Here is a 23,948-nt window from a genome sequence, read left to right on the forward strand (position 1 = left end):
TTCCTGCCACCCGCCCCTTCCCCCGCCCCCGTCCCACCCGGGACCGGCCTCAATGCCGCGTGGGCCCCGGCCCCCGTGACCCCTCCGCCCCCACAGCCCCCCCCAGCCCCTCCCGGGTCATCCTTCCACCACTCCACGCTCCCACCCGGGACATCCCTCCCCGCCTCCACCCTAGACCCCATAAGGGACATCCTTCCACCTTCCCACGCTCCCACCCAGGATATCCCTCCCCGCCTCCACTCTAGGCCCCATAAGGGACATCCAATTTAGAGAAGTAGCGTGGCTCAGTGGGAAGAGCCCGGGCTTTGGAGTCAGAGGTCATGGGTTCAAATTCCGGCTCCGCCAACTGTCAGCTGTGTGACTTTGGGCAAGTCACTTCACTTCTCTAGGCCTCCGTTACCTCATCTGTAAAATGGGGATGAAGACTGTGAGCCCCATGTGGGACAACCTGATCACCTTGTATCCCCCCACCAGCGCTTAGAACAGTGCTTTGCACATAGCAAGTGCTTAATAAATGCCATCATTATTATTATTATTATCCAACTTCCCAAGTTCCCACCCGGGATATCCCTCCCCGCCTCCACCCTGGGCCCCAAGCGGGACATCCAACTTCCCAAGTTCCCACCCAGGATATCCCTCCCCGCCCCCACCCCGGGCCCCACGTGGGCCTCAGTTACCTCATCTGTAAAATGGGGATGAAGACTGTGAGCCCCATGTGGGACAACCTGATCACCTTGTAACCTCCCCAGTGCTTAGAACAGTGTTTTGCACATAGTAAGTGCTTAATAAATGCCACTATTATTATTATTGTTATTATCCTTCCACCTTCCCACGCTCCCACCCAGGATATGCCTCCACCCTGGGCCCCACGCGGGACATCCTTCCACCTTCCCACGCTCCCCGCCTCCACACTGGGCTCCACCCGGAACATCCCTTTATGCTCCCATGCTCTCACTCGGGAGATCCCATCCCGCCTCGACCCCCAGGCCCCACACAGGCTTCCCTCCACGCTCCCACTCCCCCACCGGAGACATCCCTCCACACCCCCATCGCCCACTCCTCCGTGTGTGCCCTGCAAAGCCAGCCCCGGGGCCGCAGGACCCTGGAAGACACCCTCCCAGTGTCTAAGCCTTCCGTGTCATGAGCTGGGCCCAGGGCCCAAGGAAGCCAGGCAACCGAGGGGATGAAACTGGGGCTTCTGAGGAGGGGGACAGAGGGCGAAGAAGGCTGAACCATTCATTCATTCAATCAATCGAATTTATTGAGCGCTTACTGTGTGCAGAGCACTGGACTAAGCGCTTGGGAAGTACAAGTTGGCAACATATAGAGACGGTCCCTACCCGACAGTGGGCTCACAGTCTAGAACAAGCAGATACAGGCCTTCCCTTACTCCTTCCCTGCGTTCCCACAAAGTCTCCCCTCTCCCCCAGCCGGAGGGAAGAAGGGGAGAGTCATTCTTTCAATTCAGTCATATTTATTGAGCGCTTACTGTGTTTAGAGCACTGTACAGGGCCGCTTCCCCAGTGGCCACTCCACCCCCGAGCTCATGGTCTGGTCCGGAGACGGCTAGTTAGCCTGGTTTCTCCCTGCGGAAGTCAAGGGGCTACTGGAGGAAAAAGGGGCTGGGGGAGGGAGGGGATCAACGGGAAAGCAGCTTGGGGGGTGACGTGTGTGTCTGTGTGTGTGTGTCTGTGTGTATCCGGTCACCCCTTCCTGTGAGAAGGGACCGAGTCTGTACTCTAAACTCACACCCCAATCCTGTTCCAGGGTTCTGCTCACTGAGGAGTTAAGCACATTGCCCTAGAGAAGCAGCGTGGCTCAGTGGAAAAAGCACCGGCTTTGGAGTCAGAGTTCTTGGGTTCAAACCCCGGCTCCGCCAATTCTCAGCTGTGTGACTTTGGGCAAGTCACTTCACTTCTCTGGGCCTCAGTTACCTCGTCTGTAAAATGGGGATTAAGACTGTGAGCCCCCTGTGGGACAACCTGATCACCTTGTAATGTCCCCAGCACTTAGAACAGTGCTTTGCACATAGTAAGTGCTTAATAAATGCCATTATTATTATTATTATTACAAAACTGTTCAGTCCGTGTTTCCCCACTCCTCAAGAACCTCCAGTCCATCAGAAGGAAACTCCGCATCATTGGCTTTAAAGCCTTTAAACCCCTTTCCCCCTCCTATCTTACCTCGGGGATTTCCTCCTACAACCCAGTCCGCACACTTAGCTGCTCTAAAGCCAATTTACTCTCTGTACCTCTATCTCCGCTATCTGGCCACGGACCCCTGCCCACATCCTGCCTCCGACCTTGATCTCCCTCCTCCTTCATTTGCGCTTGTGACAGACCACCATTCTCCCCACCTTCAAAGCCTTTTGAAAATCACACCTCCTCCAAGAGGCCTTCCCCAACTAAGCCTTCGTTTCCCCTACACTCTCTCCCTCTTGCATCATTCAGTCGTATTTATTGAGCACTTACAATAATAATAATAATAATAATAATGTATTTATTAAGCACTTGCTACATGCAAAGCACTGTTCTAAGCACTGGGTAGGTTACAAGGTGATCAGGTTGTCCCACAGGGGGCTCACAGTCTTAATCCTCATTTTACAGATGAGGTAACCGAGGCACAGAGAAGTTAAGTGACTTGCCCAAAGTCACATAGCTGACAGTTGGTGGAGCCGGGATTTGAACCCATGACCTCTGACTACAAAGCCCGTGCTCTTTCCACTGAGCCGCACTGCTTCTCTACTATATGCAGACCACTGTATTAAGAGCATCATCCTTGCACATGGACTCGCTCAACCTTATTCACCCTACTCAGCCCTACAGCATTTCATTCATTCATTCATTTGATCGTATTTATTGAGCGCTTACTGTGTGCACAGCAGTGTACTAAGCGCTTGGGAAGCACAAGTCTGCAACATACAGAGACGGTCCCTACCCAACAACGGGCTCACAATCTAGAAGGGGGAGACAGACAACAAAACAAAAGAAGTAGACAGGTGTCAAAACCGTCAGAATAAATAGGATTACAGCTATATGCACATCATTAACAAAATAAATAGGGTAGTAAATATGTACAAGTAAGATAAATAGAATAATAAATCTGCACAAATATATACAAGTACTGTGGGGAGGAGAAGTGGGTAGGGCGGGAGGGATGGGGAAGAGGAGAGGAAAAAGGGGGCTCAGTCTGGGAAGGCCTCCTGGAGGAGGTGAGCACTTATGCGCATATCCATAATTTATTTATATTAATCCCTGTCTCTCCTTCTAGACCATAAGCTGTCACGGACAGGGAACATGTCCCCCGATTCTGTTTATCGTACCCTCGCAAGTGATTAGTAGTGCTCTGCACTCAATAAGTGCTCCAAAACTATGATTGATTGATATTGATTTGAAGATGGACGGGAGGGTAAAGAGCCCAAAGAAAGAGTTTGAATGGAAAACTCAGAGAGAGGTGGTCCCACTTCAAGACCCCTCCTACTGCCTCACTCATTGCTGCCCCAGAGGGCACACCGCAGGGGTGTGCAGGGCAGGGGGCAGATAGAAAACCACCCAGCTTGGTCACAGCTTGGTCGAGAAATGTCCGAAGCCACAGGGAGAGATAGGACCCTTCTCACCTCAGCTTCCCCAAAGCACGCCCCTCCCTTCTTTTAAAGCTGTGTCAGAGCCCTCCTACTCCATGAGATCTTCCCTGATTAACCTCCCACCTTCCTAGTCATGCTGTCTCCCCAGCCAATTTAGCACTCTTAGGCATTTATTGTTTGTGGATATTGATTTGTTTATCCCCTTATGTTTGCTATTTGTATCTACTCTCCCATGCTTTCAACTATTGTATATTTATCAATTGTCTGCTCCTTGCCCTCCCCTTTAGACGGATTAAGCCCTCTTTCCCTGACTAAACCCTCATTTCCCCTCCCTTCCCTCCTCACTGCATCTCCTGTGCACTCAGATCTATACCACTTAAGCATTTGCTATTCACCCCACGCTCAGCCCCACAGCACTTATGTACATTATTATTGCATAGCCTTACACTTCGCCACTTCCCCTTTCTGTAACTTATTTTAAATGTCCATCTCCCCCTCTAGATTATAAACTTCTTATGGGCAGGGATCACGTCTACCAACTCCATTGTACTGTACTTTGCCAATCAATCAATCAATCAGTCAATCGTATTTATTGAGCGCTTACTGTGAGCAGAGCTGTACTAAGTGCTTGGGAAGTACAAGTTGCCAAATGTTTAGTACAGTGCTCTGCACACAGTGAGTGCTCAATAAATACCATTGATTGATTGACTGATTGACCGGAAGTTCTTTGGAGGCAGGGATCATCCCAAGCCCCAGTCAGTGCTGCTGCTGATGAAAGGTGTGTGTGGGTGGTGGTGGGGGGTGTCCCTGGGGAAGAGGAGGACCCTAAATATTTTGCCTCTGCATTTAGCTCCTCTCTTTAACTAACCCCTCCCCAGTGGACCCAAGAGCCAGTGGTGCATGGAGGTGTCAAATAATAATAATAGTGATGGCATTTGTTAATCGCTTACTATAGCTGAGCATTGTTCTAAGCACCGGGGTGGATACAAGCTAATCAGGTTGGATACAGTCCTTGTCCCACATAGGGCTCCCGGTGATAATCCCCACCCTACAGATGAGGTAACTAAGGCAGAGAGAAGTGAAGTGGCTTGCCCAAAGTCACACAGCAGACAAGTGGCGGAGCTGGGATTAGAACCTAGGTCCTTCTGACTCCCTGTGCTTTAGCCACTAGGCCATGATGTTTCCAACTAGGCCATGACAATAATAATTAATAACAATAATGATGATGGCATTTGCGAAGCACTTCCTATGTGCAAAGCACTGTTCTAAGCGCTGGGGAGGATACAAGGTAATCAGGTTGTCCCAGGTGGGGCTCACAGTCTTCATCCCCATTTTACAGATGAAGTCACTGAGGCACAGAGGAGTTAAGTGACTTGCCCAAAGTCACACAGCTGACAAGTGGTGGAGCCGGGATTAGAACCCATGACCTCTGACTCCCAAGCCCGGGCTCTTTCCAGTGAACCACGCTCCTTTCTCTGCAGAAAGAATGATGCTTTCTGCACATGGCGCCCAGCCCCGGGGTAGAGCAGATAGATGCCCCTTTTTCCTCCACTTTCCAGGTGGCCCCTCTCTAGCCACAAGGGACCTAACCGGGAGGGAGAGAGGGAGAAGGAGTGGGATCAGGGAATTCACTCAACTTCTCTGTGCCTCAGTTCCCTCATTTGCAAAACGGGACTTCAATACTTGTTCTTCCTCCTACTTAGACTGTGAGCCCCATTTGGGACCTGATAATCCTGCATCTTCCCCAGCGTTTAGTACAGTGCTGACGCATAGTAGGTTCCAAACAAACAGCATTATTACTATTATTATTGATATCATCATCATCAGGGCCTAGTCTGAGCCCAAACTCGGACTTTGGGCAGCAGCTACAGAACGAGCTCTCTGCAGGCGGTGCCCAAATTTACACCTCTGGCCCTCTGACCTCCCACCACACCCATTTCGCTGACTCAGATCCTCTCCCCCTTCTTCCAGTTCCTCTCCAATCAATCAATTGTATTTATTGAGCGCTTACTATGTGCAGAGCACTCTCCACACAGAGAACTCCATCTGTCCACAATACAACTCTTCATCTGCCCCTCCAAAGCCTCTCCTCCTCCCAGAGCTCACCTCCCTGACCCGTGGGATTCAAACCTTGGTGTCTCTTGAATCCTCTCTCCTTCAGGTCCCACAGTCAGCCCTGCCCATTCTTCCCCTGCAATATTTCCTGGAAGCGTCTCCCCAGCTCCCTCAGTAACGTGGGACCACTTGCTTCTCTCCCGACATTAGATTGTAAGCGTGTCAAGGGCAGGGACCCTAGTTTACATTTCTTCTGCACATCTCCTCCAAGAGGCCTTTCCTGATTAAGTCCTCCTTTCCTCTTCTCCCAACTCTCTTCTGTGCACCCTGATTTTTCTCCCTTGATTCATCCCCTCTCTCAGCCCCACAGCACTTATGAACAAATCTGTCATTTATTTATATTATCATCATCATCAATCGTTTTTATTGAGTGCTTACTGTGTGCAGAGCACTGTACTAAGCGCTTAGCACTGTATTAATGTCTGTCTCCCCCTCTAGGCTGTCAGCTCATTGTGGCAGGGAATTTATTGGTTATGTTGTTATATTGTATTCTCCCTAGTGCTTAAAGCTGTGTTCTGCACACAGTAAGCACTCAATAAATATGACTGGCTGACTACTCTGCATACCATAGCGCTTAGTACAGTGCTCTGCACACAGTAAGCGCTCAATAAATATGACTGAATGAATACTATAGACTGTAAGCTCTTAGGGGCAAAGACCATGTCTACCTACTCTATTGAACTTTCCTGAGTACTCAATACCGTGCACACAGTAGACTGTAAGCTCCTTGAGGGAAGGGATCATATCTACTTTCACTACTGGACTCTTTCAAGAGCTCAGTGTAGTGCTCTGCAATGACTAAGTGCTCAGTAAATACTATTGATTGATTGACTCAGTCAGGGAATGTGTCTGTTTTTTGTTATATTTTCAATCAATCAATCAATCGTATTTATTGAGCGCTTACTGTGCTTACTGTGCTTACTGTATTTTATTTATATTTATATGTTTGTTGTCACTTCACTTCTCTGGGCCTCAGTTACCTCCTCTGTGAAATGGGGATTAAGACTGTGAGCCCCACATGGGACACCCTGATCACCTTGTAAATTCCCCAGCACTTAGAACAGTGCTTTGCACATCGTAAGCACTTAATAAATGCCATTATTATTATTATTATTATTATATTGCCAATGCTTAGTAGAGTGCTCTGCAAATAGGAAGTGCTCAATAAATACTATTGACTGACTGAAAAACCTAAATCTCAATTCCCTCAATTCGAGGGAATCTTGGGAACCAAGGAAGGGACACCTGGGGAGAGGGGTATGGCCCAAGCCACCCTTCCCTTCCTCATCCATCATCATCATCATCATCATCATCATCATCATCAATCGCATTTACTGAGCACTTACTATGTGCAGAGCACTGCACTAAGCGCTTGGGAAGTACAAATTGGCAACATATAGAGACAGTCCCTACCCAACAGTGGGCTCACAGTCTAAAAGGGGGAGATGATCATCATATTAACTTCTGACGATCATCATCATCAGAAGTTAATAAGCAGCACCTGCTGTGTGCAGAGCACTGCACTGAGTAGTTGAGTACATGACGGAGAAGAAGCCCTGCCCGCTGCCCGCGAGGCCCCGGCAGCATAAGGGACTGTAAACCAGACGACCAGAGCCCAGTATAGGCAGGCTCAGAGCAGCCGGGTGGTCATGAACGACAGGGGAGGGGTCAGGACTTGGTGTCTCCCACGTCCCTATTGTCCACCAGACAGGACCAGGATGGTCCTTGCACAACAGCTGATACCTGACAAGCTAGAGAGTCCTGGCCCCTGGCCTGGCCTTGAACTCAGGTCACGCTGACCGGTGTGGCCCAGGGTGACCCCAGATAACTCTCCTCCTCTCGTGCCCCTTCAGCCTTCTGTCGTCCCTCTCCCCCCATCAGTGCCCCTGTCAAGCCCCTCCCCTTGCCCCTAGCGAATAGTTTAGTGGTCCCACCCTCGTGCCCTGGGCTCCGCACCCCTCTCCCTCCTCAAAGGGGCTGCGGGGGTTGAGACTCTGAGCAGCGGAGAGACAGGGCTGGCAGGATGGGTATAGGCAGAGTGGGGCTGCTCCCCTGGGTGCTGAGCCTGGGCTTCTTGGGTGACGGTGAGGGGTCCCTGGCCAGGGCACCGCGGGCAGTTGGGTGGGGGGGATGCCCTGTCTCCAGACTCAGAGAGAGCCAGGCCTGTCCAGACCACTGGAAGACTCACTAGGGAGATCGTGGAAGGTTCTTGCGCCTCGCCCCAACTTCCCGCAGCTGAGCCTCCTTTCTCTAGCAGGCTGGTCCTCCCCACCGGATTTGACCCCTCACTCCTTTGGGAGTATTTACCACGTGTCAGGTAAGTGGCCCGGCAACACCAGGTTGGTCATTGGGCTTCCGGGAGCTGGGATTGGATGGCAAGGGCAGGATTTATTTTATTTTGTTAGGATGTTTGGTTTTGTTCTCTGTCTCCCCCTTTTAGACTGTGAGCCCACTGTTGGGTAGGGACTGTCTCTATATGTTGCCAATTTGTACTACCCAAGCGCTTAGTACAGTGCTCTGCACATAGTAAGCACTCAATATATACGATTGATGACGATGATGATGATGATGATGTTGACATCCCACGTGTGTCCAGGTGCCAGCCGGGTGTCCTCCGAGGAGGCGGACTGGGGGCAGGGAAGTGGCGTGGCATAGTTAGATAAAGCATAGGTTTGGGAGTCAGAAGGATTTGGGTTTTAATCCCAGCTCCGCCACTTGTCTGCTGTGTGATCTTGGGCAAGTCACTTAACTTCTCTGTGTCTCAGTTACCTCATCTGTAAATGGGGAATTGGACTGTGAGCTCCATGTGGGACAGGGACTGCATCCGACCTGATTAGCTTGTATCTACCCCGACATTTAGTTTGGTGCCTGGCACATAATAAGAGCTTAACATACGCCACAGAGAAAAAAAAAACCAGGGAAGAGAAGGGCTCGTCTCTGTCTGTCCCTCCCGACATCGCTCTTGTCAGGAGTGCTTCCAGTCAGTCTGGGAAGGGGCACTGGAAGAGGAGGATTTCAGGAGCCGAAGAAAGAGGCAGGGGATGGCGATGGGCCTTGGAGACCTGGGTGGTGGTAGCAACTTGACTTGTACTTCCCAAGCGCTTAGTACAGTGCTCTGCACACAGTAAGTGCTCAATAAATCCAATTGAATGAATGAATGAACTAGGAGGGAACATGGCAGACCTAGGGTGCATTCTGGGATGAGGCTGGAGTAGGGACGAGGGGGTTACGTTTGCCTGATAAGAGCAGAGTGGGAGGACTGGGAGTTCCCAGGACCAAAGAAAGGGCTGGGGGCACTGAAGTCCAGAGTCAGTACCTTCAGGGCATGGTCTCCCCTGCTGCTCTCTCTAGAGGGGGTCTGATCTTCACCTACACCCCCAGACTCACTGGGAAAGGAGGAGGTATTGGCTTCCTTCTTGCACCCCAATGCTGCTTTTGCACCATACCACTTCCCCTATCCTTTTCTTTCCCTTCCTTCAAAGCCCATATCATCTGCCCCTACCACCCACTCCAGATTCTAATAACGGTCATTAACCACACCTCAGGTCCCGCTTCCAACTTTTTTAAACCACTTTGACCCCTTTCTCACATTTCTTCTCTCATTCTCCATCCCTTCATTGATCTTTGGGGATTTCAATGTCCACATAGATGTTCCAGACGACCCTTCCACTGCCCCCTTTCTAGCACTCCTCAACTTCACTGACCTCCTGCTCTACCCCTCCTCACCCACTCACGAACTTGGACACACACTCGATTTCATCATCTCTAGCCACAGCACAATCTCTACCCTCACCAACTCAGCAATTTTCCTATCTGACCACAACCTCCTTACCTGCCTTCCTTCCCCCACACACCTCTTCCCCGCAAATCTGTGCTGTTCCCCCACAGAGACCTCCAATCTTTTGACTCCATCCAATTTTCTCAAGTCAGCATGCCCCATTTAGACTCCATACCCAAACTACCTTCCCTTAATGATTCCTTTATTCAGATAATCAAATTGACGCTCTCAGTGCCAATCTGATCACCTTGTATCCTCCCCAGAGCTTAGAACAGTGCTTTGCACATAGTCAGCGCTTAGCAAACGCCATCATCATCATCATCATCGCCCTCTCTACCGAATTCAATTCACTAGCTCCCCTATCCCTTCGTCGATCTTGTATCACTAACCCACATCCTTGGATCACCTCCACAGTACACCTCCTTCGCTCTTGTGCATGAGCTGCAGAGGAAATCTAGATATCAAGCCAACTTCTTCCTCTTCAAGTTTACCCTTGAGTGCTTTAACTCTACCCTCTCTTCTGCCTGGCAAAATTATTTCTCCATCCTCATTGACAGTCATGTCTAGTGTCCTCGCCAGTTGTTCCAGACATTTTACTTCCTCCTCAAACCCCCTGTTCCCCCGACTCCCCAATTCCTTGCTCCTTCTCACTCTACCTTGATCTCATCTATCTCATCGCTGACCTCTCGCCCATATCCTGCCTCTGGCCTGGAACATCCTTTTGCCTCCTCACCGTACCTTGTTCTCGCCTGTCCCGCCATCGACCCCCGGCCCACGTCCTCCCCCGGGCCTGGAATGCCCTCCCTCTGCCCATCCGCCAAGCTAGCTCTCTTCCTCCCTTCAAGGCCCTACTGAGAGCTCACCTCCTCCAGGAGGCCTTCCCAGACTGAGCCCCTTCCTTCCTCTCCCCCTCGTCCCCCTCTCCATCCCCCATCTTACTTCCTTCCCTTCCCCACAGCACCTGTATATATGTATATATGTTTGTACATATTTATTACTCTATTTATTTATTTATTTATTTTACTTGTACATATCTATTCTATTTTATTTTGTAGTATGTTTGGTTTTGTCTCCCCCTTTTAGACTGTGAGCCCACTGTTGGGTAGGGACTGTCTCTATATGTTGCCAATTTGTACTTCCCAAGCGCTTAGTACAGTGCTCTGCACACAGTAAGCGCTCAATATATACGATTGATGATGATTACTCTATTTATTTATCTTACTTGTACATATCTATTCTATTTAGTTTATTTTGTTAGTATGTTTGGTTTTGTTCTCTGTCTCCCCCTACTAGACTGTGAGCCCGCTGTTGGGTAGGGACTGTCTCTATGTGTTGCCGACTTGTACTTCCCAAGCGCTTAGTACAGTGCTCTGCACACAGTAAGCGCTCAATAAATACGATTGATTGATGTCTGTGCTCCATTTGAGTTGGCGGTGGGAGACACCCAGGCAGAGAGGTCATGTCAACCCAGGGCAGAGCAGGGCTGGATGCCCCCCGGAGCAGGGTGGGAAGTTCAGGGGTGCATGGGCAGGTTTGGGGGCACTTATCACAGTGCCCTTAATCCTGCTGCTGGCAGGTGTCCACTGCAGCTTCTCTGCCCTGCTGCTATCAGTGGAGGGACCCGGAGGCGGGTGGGTATCATCCCCTTCATTGACGGGAAGCTAGACTGCAGCAAAGAACTACCCCACACCACTGGGGATGGGAGTGGGGGGTGTTCAGTAATAATAATAGTAATAATGGCATTTATTAAGCGCTTACCACGTGCAGAGCAGTGTTCTAAGCACTGGGGAATTTACAAGGTGATCAGGTTGTCCCATATGGGGCTCACAGTCTTAATCCCCATTTTACAGATGAGGTAACTGAGGCCCAGAGAAGTTAAGTGACTTGCCCAAAGTCACACAGCTGACGAGTGGCGGAGCCGGGATTTGAACCCATGACCTCTGACTCCAAAGCCCGGGCTCTTTCCACTGAGCCACGCTGCTTTGCTTGTATCCACCCCGGCCCTTAGTACAGTGCCTAGCACGTAGTAAGTGCTTAACAAATACCATAATTATTTCTAGAAGCAACATAGCCTAGTGGATAGAACATGGGCCTGGCAGCCAGAAGGTCATGGGTTCTAATCCCAGCTCCACCACTCGTCTGTTGTGTGATCCTGGGCAAGTCATTTCACTTCTCTGTGCCTCATTTACCTCATCTGTAAAATGGGAATTGAGGTTGCGAGCCCCACAAGGGACAGGGACTGTGTCCAACTTGATTTGCTTGTATCCACCCCAGCGCTTAATAATAATAATGATGATGATGGCATTTATTAAGTGCTTACTATGTGCAAATATATGTATATATATATATGTATATATGTATATATGTTTGTACACATTTATTACTCTATTTATTTATTTATTTATTTTACTTGTACATATCTATTCTATTTATTTTATTTTGTTAGTATGTTTGGTTTTGTTCTCTGTCTTCCCCTTTTAGACTGTGAGCCCACTGTTGGGTAGGGACCGTCTCTACATGTTGCCAATTTGTACTTCCCAAGCGCTTAGTACAGTGCTCTGCACATAGTAAGTGCTCAATAAATACGATTGATGATGATGATGCAAATAATAATAATAATGATGGCATTTATTAAGCACTTACTGTGTGCAAAGCACAGTTCTAAGCGCTGGGGAGGTTACAAGGTGATCGGGTTGTCCCACGGGGGGGCTCACAGTCTTCACCCCCATTTTACAGACGAGGGAACTGAGGCAGAGAGAAGTGAAGCGACTTAGGGACTCTCTCTACATGTTGCCAACTTGTACTTCCCAAGCGCTCAGTCCAGTGCTCTGCACACAGTAAGCGCTCAATAAAAACGATTGATTGATTGATTGCCCAAAGTCACTCAGCTGACAAGTGGCAGAGCCGGAATTTGAACCAAAGCCCGGGCTCTTTCCACTGAGCCGCACTGCTTCTCTAGTGCAGTGGCCGGCACTGGGGAGGGACGATTCCACTCGTGTGACCCCCGGCGAACCCCTCCTTCTACAGGGGTGCTGTCTCTGCCCTACGCTGAAGTCCGGGAGCCGTTCGAGGCCTGGGTGGACGTGGCCGGGGGAAGGAGTCGCATTCAGTATTACCACGGTTGGCACCCCGGACGGGTGGGGTGGGTGGGTGGGCGGGCGGGGAGGAGATGGACGTGGGGTGGGATCCCCGCTTCATTCTCCTCCACCCGGGAAAGGGAAGGGGGTCTCCCCAGTTGGTTGGTGGCAAGGACCGGACCAGCCCCCCCCCGTCATCATCATCATCATCAACATCAATCGTATTTATTGAGCGCTTACTATGTGCAGAGCACTGTACTAAGGGCTTGGGAAGTACAAATTGGCAACATATAGAGACAGTCCCTACCCAACAGTGGGCTCACAGAGCTCACAGCTCCCATCCACCCCGTCCGGCTGGTCCCCTTTCCCCCAGGCCAGGTGGTCACTTACCAGTTCAGCCACGACAGGCCATTCGGGGTGGGGTACAAGGTGACACCGGAGACCACCGCCGCGGGGGAGAACGTCAGGCGCTGCTTCCGAGTCAACGGGACCAAGGCCCACCCCATCCGGGTCCAGAGCGTCCTGCCCAACCTCGAAGGCTTCCAGGTGATAACAATACTTATTAAGCGCTTACTATCAATCAATCAATCAATCATATTTATTGAGCGCTTACTATGTGCAGAGCACTGTACTAAGCGCTTGGGAAGTACAAATTGGCAACATATAGGGACAGTCCCTACCCAACATTGGGCTCGCAGTCTAAAAGGGGGAGACGGAGAAAAAAAAAAAACCAAACATACTAACAAAATAAAATAAATAGAATAGATATGTACAAGTAAAATAAATAAATAAATAGAGTAATAAATAGGTACAAACTACGTGCAGAGCACTGTTCTAAGCACCGGGGAGGTTACAAGGTGGGCAGGTTGTCCCACGTGAGGCTCACAGTCTTCATCCCCTTCATCTTTTAGACTGTGAGCCCACTGTTGGGTAGGGACTGTCTCTACATGTTGCCAATTTGTACTTCCCAAGCGCTTAGTACAGTGCTCTGCACATCGTAAGCGCTCAATAAATACGATTGATGATGATGATGATCCCCATTTTCCAGACGAGGTCACTGAGGCCCAGAGAAGTGAAGTGACTGGCCCAAAGTCACACAGCTGACAGCTGGCAGAGCTGGGATTTGAACCCAGGACCTCTGGCTCCAAAGCCCGGGCTCTGTCCACTGAGCCACGCTGCTTCTCTGCTGAGCCACGCTGCTTCTCTAGGTAGTCCCGGGTGTCATCTCATCCGTGCCACATGCTGGAAGGAACCACGGGAGGTCATCCTGTCCATCCCCCTGCCCCTGAGAAATAAGAATTATGGTATTTGTTAAGCACTTACTGTGTGCCAGGCACTGTACTAAGCGCTGGGATAGATAGAAGCAAATCGGGTTGGACATAGTTCCTGTCCCACGTGGGGCTCACAGTCTCAATCCCCATTTTATAGATGAGATAACTGAGGCACAGAGAGAAGTAAAGTGGCTTACACAGGGAGGGTCACACAGCAGACAACTGAGAAGCAGCATGGCTCCGTGGAAAGAGCACAGGCTTGGGAGTCAGAGGTCATGGGTTCGAATCCAGGCTCTGCCAATTGCCAGCTGCGCGACTTTGGGCAAGTCACTTAACTTCTCTCTGCCTCAGTTCCCTCCTCTGTAAAATGGGAATGAAGACTGTGAGCCCCACGTGGGACAAGCCGATCCCCTTGCAACCTCTGCAGCTCTTAGAACAGTGCTTTGTACATAGTAAGCACTTAATAAATGCCATTATTATTATTATTATTATTATTATTATTACAGTGCCTGGCATATAGTAAGTGCTTAACAAATACCCCAGTTATTATTATTAATAAGTGGCCATCTCCTCCTCCCCTCCCCCTCTACCATTACCCCTCTTCCCTCCCCATCTCTCTTCCTTCCTCCTTCCTTCCTCTCCCCCTCGTCCCCCTCTGCATCCCCCTCATCTTACCTCTTTCCCTTCCCCACAGCACCTGTATATATGGATATATGTTTGTACATATTTATTACTGTATTTTACTTGTACCTATCTATTCTATTTATTTTATTTTGTTAGTATGTTGGGTTTTGTTCTCCGTCTCCCCCTTCTAGACCGTGAGCCCACTGTTGGGCAGGGCCTGTCTCTCTACGTTGCCAGCTTGTACTTCCCAAGCGCTTAGCCCAGTGCTCTGCACACAGTAAGCGCTCAATAAATACGATTGATGATGATCTCTCCCCCCTCCCTTTGGGCAGGTTGTGGGCCACGAGCACCTGGGGGGCCAGGACTGCTCAGTGCTGCAGAATGAGACCCACTGGGGCCTGCGGCGCAACGTGTACACGCTGTGGCTGGCGGGCGGCCTCCACGGGCCCCGGCTGCCCGTGCGCTACGCAGTCCGTGGTTTCAGCCGGCTGCTGGGCTCACACTATGACAAGTACCAGCTGGACTACAGGAACTTCTCCCGGCACTATCCCCTCGACGACGTCTTCAGCCTCCCCGACAGTGAGCGACCCTGCCCAACCCCCTCCGGCCTCCCCAGACCCTTCCCTTTATTTATCACTCTATTTATTTATTTATTTTACCTGTACATATCTATTCTATTTATTTGATTTTGTTAGTATGTTTGGTTTTGTTCTCTGTCTCCCCCTTTTAGACTGTGAGCCCACTGTTGGGTAGGGACCGTCTCTCTATGTTGCCAACTTGGACTTCCCAAGCGCTTAGTACAGTGCTCTGCACACAGTAAGCGCTCAATAAATACGATTGATTGATTCCCTCACAGTCACCCTGCCCTGGCAGCCGGACACACTACGCTCCCGGATACTGCGTGCTTACAACATCCGCATTACACACATAGCGTGCAAGCACGCAGAATTGCAGGCTTACGCCCTGGCACCTCCTTCCCTTCCCCACAGCACCTGTATATATGTATATATGTTTGTACATATTTATTACTCTATTTATTTATTTATTTATTTATTTTATTTGTACATATCTATTCTATTTATTTTATTTTGTTAGTATGTTTGGTTTTGTTCTCTGTCTCCCCCTAAATCAAATAGATTTAGACTGTGAGCCCACTGTTTAGACTGTGAGCCCACTGTTTAGACTGTGAGCCCACTGTTGGGTGGGGACTGTCTCTATATGTTGCCAATTTGTACTTCCCAAGCGCTTAGTACAGTGCTCTGCACATAGTAAGCGCTCAATAAATACGATTGATGATGATGATGATGATGGCACATTACACAAATGGCTACTGAGCTCACACAAAGGGCTGCATGCACACACGCAGCGTGGAGTAGCGGATAGAGGTTCTAATCCTGGCTCCGCCACTTGTCGGCTGTGTGACCTTGGGCAAGTCAGTTCACTTCTCTGTGCCTCAGTTCCCTCATCTGTAAAATGAGGATGAAGACTGTGAGCCCCATGTGGGACCGGGACTGAGTCCAATTTGATTATCTTGTATCAAACGGAGAGCTTAGAACAGTGACTGACAACATAATAAGCGCTTAACAAATACCATAATAATAATAATAACCTGCTTACACACACCCGCATTACACACATGGATACTGTGCACACGTACACAGCTGTGTGCACTCACATCTGCATATACACATCCACAATACGCCCATAAATACACACAGAGCTGCATTCATGCACTCCTACATATATAGACCCACACTACAAATAAGGATCTCTCACACACACAGATCTATATCATCATCATCAATCGTATTTACTGAGCGCTTACTAGGTGCAGAGCACTGTACTAAGCGCTTGGGAAGTACAAATTGGCAACATATAGAGACAGTCTCTACCCAACAGTGGGCTCACAGTCTAAACACTGGGCTCACAGTCTAAATCTATATGCACACACACTTACATGTACGCATGGATGCTACAATCAATCAATCAATCAATCGTATTTATTGAGCGCTTACTATGTGCAGAGCATTGTACTAAGCGCTTGGAAAGTCAAATTGGCAACATACAGAGACAGTTCCTACCCAACAGTGGGCTCACAGTCTAAACAGTGGGCTCACAATCTAAATCTATATGCACACACACTTACACGTACGCATGGATGCTACAATCAATCAATCATCATCATCATCATCAATTGTATTTATTGAGCGCTTACTTTGTGCAGAGCACTGTACTAAGCGCTTGGGAAGTACAAGTTGGCAACATATAGAGACAGCCCCTACCCAACAGTGGGCTCACCCCCAGATAATGTGCATACACACAGACCTGCGTACCCACACACTTGTATCTACACACCAAGGCGCTGGGCACACACAGAGTTGCACGCACACCCACCTGAGGAGGTGGTGGGCGGCGGTGAGGGGAAGGCTGGAATGGGGGAGAGGAGGGGAGTGAATGGGTGGGGAGGAGGAAGTTGTGGGATCACTGAGGGGACGGAATGGGTGAGGGGCTACTTGGGAGACTCCACAAGGCTGCCGCCAGCTGGCTGTCTGTCCCCTCCCTCTCCTTATCAGGATCCACAAGGCCACACAAAGCCTGAGCCAGTGTCAGCCCGACCCTGGGGTTTGTGCCAAAGTCCCAGGTGTTTGCCTTGGGCGGGCACAGGGCGAGCCCAGTGGGTGAGACGGGGGCAGTGCCCTCTCCCTGGGGTCCCCTGACGCCAGTGGGAGTTAGGGCAGGGTAGAGATGGGCAGTGAGTCCGTCAGTCATTCAACTGTATTTATTGAGCGCTTACTGGGGACAGTACACTGTAGTGAGTATTTGGGAGAGTACTATCGAACAATATAACAGACATATTCCATGCTCACAAGGAAGTCACAGTCTAGAGGGAGAGACAGACAGTAATGTAATTCCCAAGCACTTAGATGGTGAGCCCACTGTTGGGTAGGGACTGTCTCTATATGTTGCCAGCTTGTACTTCCCAAGCGCTTAGTCCAGTGCTCTGCACACAGTAAGCGCTCAATAAATACGATTGATTGATTGACTGATGATTCAAATCACAGATAGGTACATAAGGTACATAAGAGAAGCAGCGTGGCTCAGTGGAAAGAGCCCGGGCTCTGGAGTCAGAGGTCATGGGTTTGAATCCCGGCTCCCCCACAAGTCTGCTGTGTGACCTTGGGCAAGTCACTTAACTTCTCTGAGCCTCAGTTACCTCATCTGTAAAAATGGGGATTAAGACTGTGAGACCCATGTGGGACAACTTGATCACATTGTATCCCCCAGCGCTTAGAACAGTGCTTTGCACATAGTAAGCGCTTAATAAATGCCATTATTATTATTATTATTATTATTATTATTATAAGTGCCGTGGGGTTGGGAGGGGGGACGAATAAAGGGAGCAAGTCAGGCGAAGCAGAAGGGAGTGGGAGAAGAGGAGAGGATATACACCTGTATATATACCTGTATACATATGTATATGTATATGTATATATACAGGTATATATACCTGTATATATGTATATATGGTTGTACATATTTATTACTCTATTTATTTATTTATTTATTTTACTTGTACATATCTATCCTATCTATTTTATTTTGTTGGTATGTTTGGTTTTGTTCTCTGTCTCCCCCTTTTAGACCGTGAGCCCACTGTTGGGTAGGGACTGTCTCTACGTGTTGCCAATTTGTACTTCCCAAGCGCTTAGTACAGTGCTGTGCACATAGTAAGCGCTCAATAAATACGATTGATGATGATGATGATGATGATGATGAGAGGAGGGGCTTAGTCAGGAAAGGCCTCTTTGGAGGAGATCAGTCAATCAATCAATCAATTGTATTTATTGAGCGCTTACTGTGTGCAGAGCACTGTACTAAGCGCTTGGGAAGTACAATCAATCAATCAATTGTATTTATTGAGCGCTTACTGTGTGCAGAGCACTGTACTAAGCGCTTGGGAAGTACAAGTTGGCAAGTTGTGCCTTCAATGAGGTTTTGAAGGGGGGGAAGAGTCATTGTCTGTCAGATTTGAAGAGGAAGGGCATTCCAGGGCAGAAACAGGACGTGGGGAAGAGGTGGGCGGCTCCAGGGGTGAGGTGGTAGTCCACGGGACACAAGCGGATTCCTCGTAGTAGACCCGGTCTTCTGCTTCCCAACTGGGGGGCTTCCAGTCTGCACCGTCCCGTTATCCAGGGGGAGAAGCAGCGTGGCTCAGTGGAAAGAGCACGGACTCTGGAGTCCGAGGTCATGGGTTTGAATCCCGGCTCCCCCCCAAGTCTGCTGTGTGACCTTGGGCAAGTCACTTAACTTCTCTGAGCCTCAGTTCCCTCATCTGTAAAAATGGGGATTAAGACTGTGAGCCCCATGTGGGACAACCTGATCACACTGTATCCCCCCCAGTGCTTAGAACAGTGCTTTGCCCATAGTAAGCGCTTAACAAACAAAGCGCTTTTAGACTGTGAGCCCAATGTTGGGTAGGGACTGTCTCTATATGTTGCCAATTTGTACTTCCCCAGCGCTTAGTACAGTGCTCTGCACATAGTAAGCGCTCAATAAATACGATTGATTGATTGATTGATTGATTGATTGATTGATTATCCAGGGCTCCACGGAGGGGCAAGGGAGGGGACGGGGTTACAGATCTTTGAGCCGGCCGGCTCACCCCGCTGCCCGCCCTGTGTGCCAGGGGTGCCATGCAGGGGCGTGCCCAGCCCCGAAGTCAAGCACCACATGCAGGTCAACCCCATGTGGGACTTCGTGGCGCGTGAAGAAGACCGGGCCCACGGGTTGTTTGAGCGTTTCCGTCACAGGCACGGCCGGCACTACGGCGACGCGGCGGAGCTGGAGCACCGCCGGAGGAATTTCCTGCACAACCTCAGGTAGGGGCCTGGACCCCCTCTAGACTACAAGCTCATTGTGGGCAGGAAATGTGTCTGCTTTTTGTTATATTGTACTCCCCCAAGCGCTTAGTACAGTGCCCTGCGCACAGTAAGCATTCAATAAATACGGTGGAATGAATGAATAAATGACCCCGGCTCAGAATCGCACTAAGCTTCCTCAGGGCTTGCTTTCTCTGCAAGCCCACTAGTCAGTTAGTCAGTCAATTGTATTTATTGAGCGCTTACTGAGTGCAGAGCACTGTACTAAGCACTTGGGAGAGCACAGTGTAACAATATAACAGACACATTCCCTGCCCATAACAAGCTTACAATCTAATATTAAGAATAATAATGGTATTTGTTAAGTACTTACTATCAATCAATCAATCGTATTTATTGAGCGCTTACTGTGTGCAAAGCACTGTACTAAGTGCTACTAGGTGTCAAGCACTGTTCTAAGTGCTAGGGTAGATACAAGCTAATCTATTTGTACATATCTATTCTATTTATTTTATTTTGTTAGTATGTTTGGTTTTGTTTGGAAAGGTGGAGGGATTCAGCCTTGCCGAAGAGGGTTCAGGAGAGAAGTGAGAAACTCCACTGGGGAAACTCTTAAAAACCCACCTCTCCCAGGCAGCCGAGGCCAGTGGGCAGGGAAAGGGCTGCAGCCGGGTCCCGGTCTCCGGGCTTCCAGGGCAGAGCTGTGTCAATCCTGGCACACACCATCATCATCATCATCAATCGTATTTATTGAGCGCTTACTGCGTGCAGAGCACTATACTAAGCGCTTGGGAAGTACAAGTTGGCAACATATAGAGACAGTCCCTACCCAACAGTGGGCTCACAGTCTAAAAGGGGGAGACAGAGAACAAAAACAAACATACTAACAAAATAAAATAAATAGAATAGATATGTACAAGTAAAATAAATAAATAGAGTAATAAATATGTACCAACATATATACATATGTACAGGTGCTGTGGGGAAGGGAAGGAGGTAAGATGGGGGGGATGGAGAGGGGGACGAGGGGGAGAGGAAGGAAGGGGCTCAGTCTGGGAAGGCCTCCTGGAGGAGGTGAGCTCTCAGTAGGGCCTTGAAGGGAGGAAGAGAGCAAGCTTGGCGGATGGGCAGAGGGAGGGCATTCCAGGCCCGGGAGATGACGTGGGCCGGGGGTCGATGGCGGGACAGGCGAGAACGAGGTACGGTGAGGAGATTAGCGGCAGAGGAGCGGAGGGTACGGGCTGGGCTGGAGAAGGACAGAAGGGAGGTGAGGTAGGAGGGGGCGAGGGGATGGATGGACAGCCTGGAAGCCCAGGGTGAGGAGTTTCTGCCTGATGCGCAGACACACCTGCTCTAGGACCACCAGACTGCCCAAGACCCCACCCAAGGTGTCAGAATGAAGCCCAGGAGAGCGGGGCAGTGCATGGACCAGCCCCTCCCAACAGTCCTCTCTTCCCTCCTCAGGTTCATTGATTCCCACAACCGGGCCAACCGCCCCTTCCGCCTGGCCCCCAACCATCTGACTGACCGTACCCCCGGGGAGCTGGCAGCGCTGAGGGGGCGGCTCCGCAGCTCACGGCCCAACCACGGGCGGCCCTTCCCACACGAGCAACTGGCCGACGTGGCCCTGCCTGAGAGCCTGGACTGGCGGCTCTATGGTGAGCACAGAGCACACAGCATCAGAGTTTGTGCCTCAGTTTCCCTATTTATTCCAGCGAGACCCAGGCTTCCTCTGAGAAGGGGTGGAGGGGGAGAGGTGAAGGGTGAGCTAAGTCTGCCCAGGAGCTCTGATCCCCCTGACCCTTGGGATGTCTTCTTGTGACCTTCCCCCCTCCCCACCGCCACACCCTGTCTCAGGTGCAGTGACCCCAGTGAAGGACCAGGCTGTGTGTGGTTCTTGCTGGAGTTTTGCCACCACAGGCACATTGGAGGGAGCCCTCTTCCTCAAGGTGACAGCCCAGGTCCTCCTGGGGCCCAAGACAGGGAAGTTGGTGACCCTCCCACCCCCACCCAGGCCCGACAGTCCCTCACACGTCCTTGGTCCCAGACCAGGGAGCTGGTGACCGCCCCCGACTGTGACTGACAGATCCTCATGGGTCCCCAGGTCCAGACGGGAGAGCTGGTGACCCCCCACACCTGCTGAGTCCCCATGGGTCCCCAGGGGACCCCCAGTGCCTGCTGGGCCCAGACCAAGGAGCTGGCGACCCTGCCTTTTCTGCTGGGCCCTCATGGTTCTCCGGCCCAGATTGGGAAGCTGTGACACCCTGTTCTTCCCGAGCCCTTAAGGGACCCCGGGCCCAGACCACGGAGCTTGTGACCCCAAGCACCTGCCAACTCCCCAACTGGCCCAGATTGGGGACTCCTCGTGCCTTCTGGTCCCTTACGGGTCCCCGGGCCCAGACCGGGGAGCTGGTACCACTGTCGCAGCAGATGCTGATCGACTGTTCCTGGGACGTGGGAAACTTCGGCTGTGACGGGGGGCTGGAGTGGCAGGCGTACGACTGGATCCAGGGGCACGGGGGCCTCGCCAGCGCCGACTCCTATGGACCCTATGAGGGCCAGGTGACGGGGTGTGGGGGGCAGTGGGGATGGGGAGGACGGAGCAGGGGGTCTGGAGCAAGGTGGCTGGGCCTGTCAGAGCTAGGAGCTGCCCCCCTCCAGGCCTCCAACACCCCCACCCACACACTCACACTCACACTCAGACATACGTGACACCCCAGCCAGCCCTAGCAGAATACCACCATGCTCGCCCCAGATGGGCCTGGCCCCAGTGGTGGAGCAGAGCCCAGGGAAGGCATCTCTTGTGGGGATCCTACTGGGAGTCCTCGGATCTTCCCTCCCCACCCAGTTCCCAACGGACCCTGAGTTGACAATGGGGAAGGAGAGAGGAGGAAGGTGTTGGGGGGAGAGAAAAGGGGGTAAAAGGGAAGGAGGAAGGGTGAAGAGAAGGGGTAAAGGGGAGGGAGGAGGGGGAGAAGAGGAGGTGGGGAAAGGAAGAGAGGGAGAAGAGGAGGTGGGGAAAGGAAGAGAGGGAGAAGAGGAGGTAAAGGGGAGGGAAGAAGGAAGAGAAGGGAAGGAGGAGGGGGAGAAGAGGGAGAAGGGGAGGAAGGAGAAAAGGAAGAAGAAGGAGGAGGGGAAAAGGGGAGGGAGAGTATATGTTGCCACCTTGTACTTCCCAAGCGCTTAGTACAGTGCTCTGCACATAGTAAGTGCTCAATAAATACTATTGAATGAATGAATGAATGAAGGAGAAAGAGGGTAGGAAGGAGGGAGAGATAAGAGAAGGGAAAGGGAAGGAGGAGGGGGAGAGAAGGGGAAGTAAAGAGGAGGAAGTGGGGGGAGAGAAAAGGGGAGGCGGTGGGAAAAGGGGGAAGGGGCGCAGGGGGAGGAGCTGCGATTGTCGGAAGGATGTCACTGGAGTCTGCCTGGGCCCGGGCGGCCCCAAAATAGCCTCGCGGTTGCACGTGTCTTGGCGAGGGGGGCTCAGGCCCAGGGTGGATGCCGGAGTTGCGGTTGTCCGGGCCGCGGCCTTTGCAGGATGTGGGATGGCTGGGGGCGGGGGGCGAGGAGCAGCCACCGACCTGCAAACCCCAAGTCCGTTTTGGGAGTGGGGGGTCACTGGGGCCACCCCGTCCCGGCCCTCCAGAACGGCGTCTGCCACTCGAACGCGTCCACCTTGGCCGTCCGGCTCGCGGGCTATGTGAACGTGCCCCCCGCCAACCCCACGGCCCTCAAACTGGCCCTGCTGCGCCACGGGCCCGTGGCCGTCAACGTGGACGCCTCCCCTCGCTCCTTCGCCTTCTATGCCAACGGCGTCTACTACGAGCCCCAGTGCGGTGAGCGGCCCGCTCCGGCCTCTCCTGATGAGGGGTGGCGGGGGTTCCTCCAGGCAGTGAAGGGCACGGGGCTGGCACAGGGCATGGGTCATCAGCTGGGAGCTGAGGATGCCCCTCTGGGCTTGGGTGGCCATGGGTGGGGAGGTCTTGGGTGGCCTTGGGTGGCCACAGGTGGGGAGATCTTGGGTGGCCACGGGTGGGGAGGTCCTGATGCCCACTCCCCCTGGCAGGGCACAACTTGGAGCAGCTGAACCACGCGGTGCTCCTGGTGGGCTATGGTCTACTGCAGGGCCAAGCCTTCTGGCTCCTCAAGAACTCCTGGTCCCCACTGTGGGGCAACAGTGGCTACATGCTCCTGGCCATGAAGGACAATGACTGTGGGGTCACCGCCGCCGCCACCTACCCCATTCTGGAGTAGTCCCAACCTCCCGGACCGGCCCCCGACAGGCCCCTGGTCCCTCAGATGGGCACCGGAGGGTGGGAGGGTGGGCCCAGGGGCCCAGGGGAGCAGGCCCTGGAGGAGGGCCGGGGTTGAGTTGGGGTAATAATAATAATAATGATGGCATTTATTAAGCGCTTACTATGTGCAAAGCACTGTTCTAAGCGCTGGGGAGGTTGCAAGGTGATCAGGTTGCCCCACGTGGGGCTCACCATCTTAGTCCCCATTTTACAGGTGAGGTAACTGAGGCACAGAGAAGTTAAGTGACTTGCCCAAAGTCACACAGCTGACAATTGGCGGAGCTGGGGTTTGAACCCACGGCCTCTGACTCCAAAGCCCGGGCTC

General features: G+C 51.4%; 1 protein-coding gene across 5 annotated transcripts; it reads left to right on the forward strand.

Annotated features, from left to right (window-relative positions):
• The first annotated feature begins 7,683 nt into the window (after positions 1-7,683).
• LOC119938642 (digestive cysteine proteinase 2-like) lies at positions 7,684-23,764 on the forward strand. 5 transcript variants are annotated; one of them, XM_038758554.1, is made up of 11 exons: positions 7,684-7,782; positions 7,953-8,015; positions 12,504-12,596; positions 12,927-13,099; positions 14,781-15,027; positions 19,136-19,328; positions 20,793-20,986; positions 21,186-21,277; positions 21,729-21,890; positions 22,975-23,164; positions 23,395-23,760. In XM_038758554.1, the coding sequence occupies exons 1-11, from the start codon at positions 7,722-7,724 to the stop codon at positions 23,580-23,582; spliced, it is 1,656 nt and encodes a 551-aa protein (XP_038614482.1). In that variant the 5' UTR covers positions 7,684-7,721; the 3' UTR covers positions 23,583-23,760. The 5 variants fall into 5 exon arrangements, with proteins under 5 accessions (XP_038614482.1, XP_038614483.1, XP_038614481.1 ...); XM_038758555.1 differs by having other exon boundaries at positions 7,956-8,015; XM_038758553.1 differs by lacking the exon at positions 7,684-7,782 and having other exon boundaries at positions 7,792-8,015; positions 21,759-21,890; positions 23,395-23,763.
• The last annotated feature ends 184 nt before the right edge of the window (positions 23,765-23,948 follow it).

The sequence above is a fragment of the Tachyglossus aculeatus genome, chromosome 16 (genome assembly GCF_015852505.1).
Source record: "Tachyglossus aculeatus isolate mTacAcu1 chromosome 16, mTacAcu1.pri, whole genome shotgun sequence".
NCBI lineage: Eukaryota > Metazoa > Chordata > Mammalia > Monotremata > Tachyglossidae > Tachyglossus > Tachyglossus aculeatus.

Coding starts and splice junctions, on each gene's coding strand:
- LOC119938642 (XM_038758552.1), top strand. CDS start 7,829: ATGCCCTGTCTCCAGACTCAGAGAGAGCCAGGCCTGTCCAGACCACTG. Junction 12,597..12,926: donor TCGCATTCAGTATTACCACG/GTTGGCACCCCG, acceptor CCTTTCCCCCAG/GCCAGGTGGTCACTTACCAG. Junction 21,891..22,974: donor ATGGACCCTATGAGGGCCAG/GTGACGGGGTGT, acceptor CCGGCCCTCCAG/AACGGCGTCTGCCACTCGAA.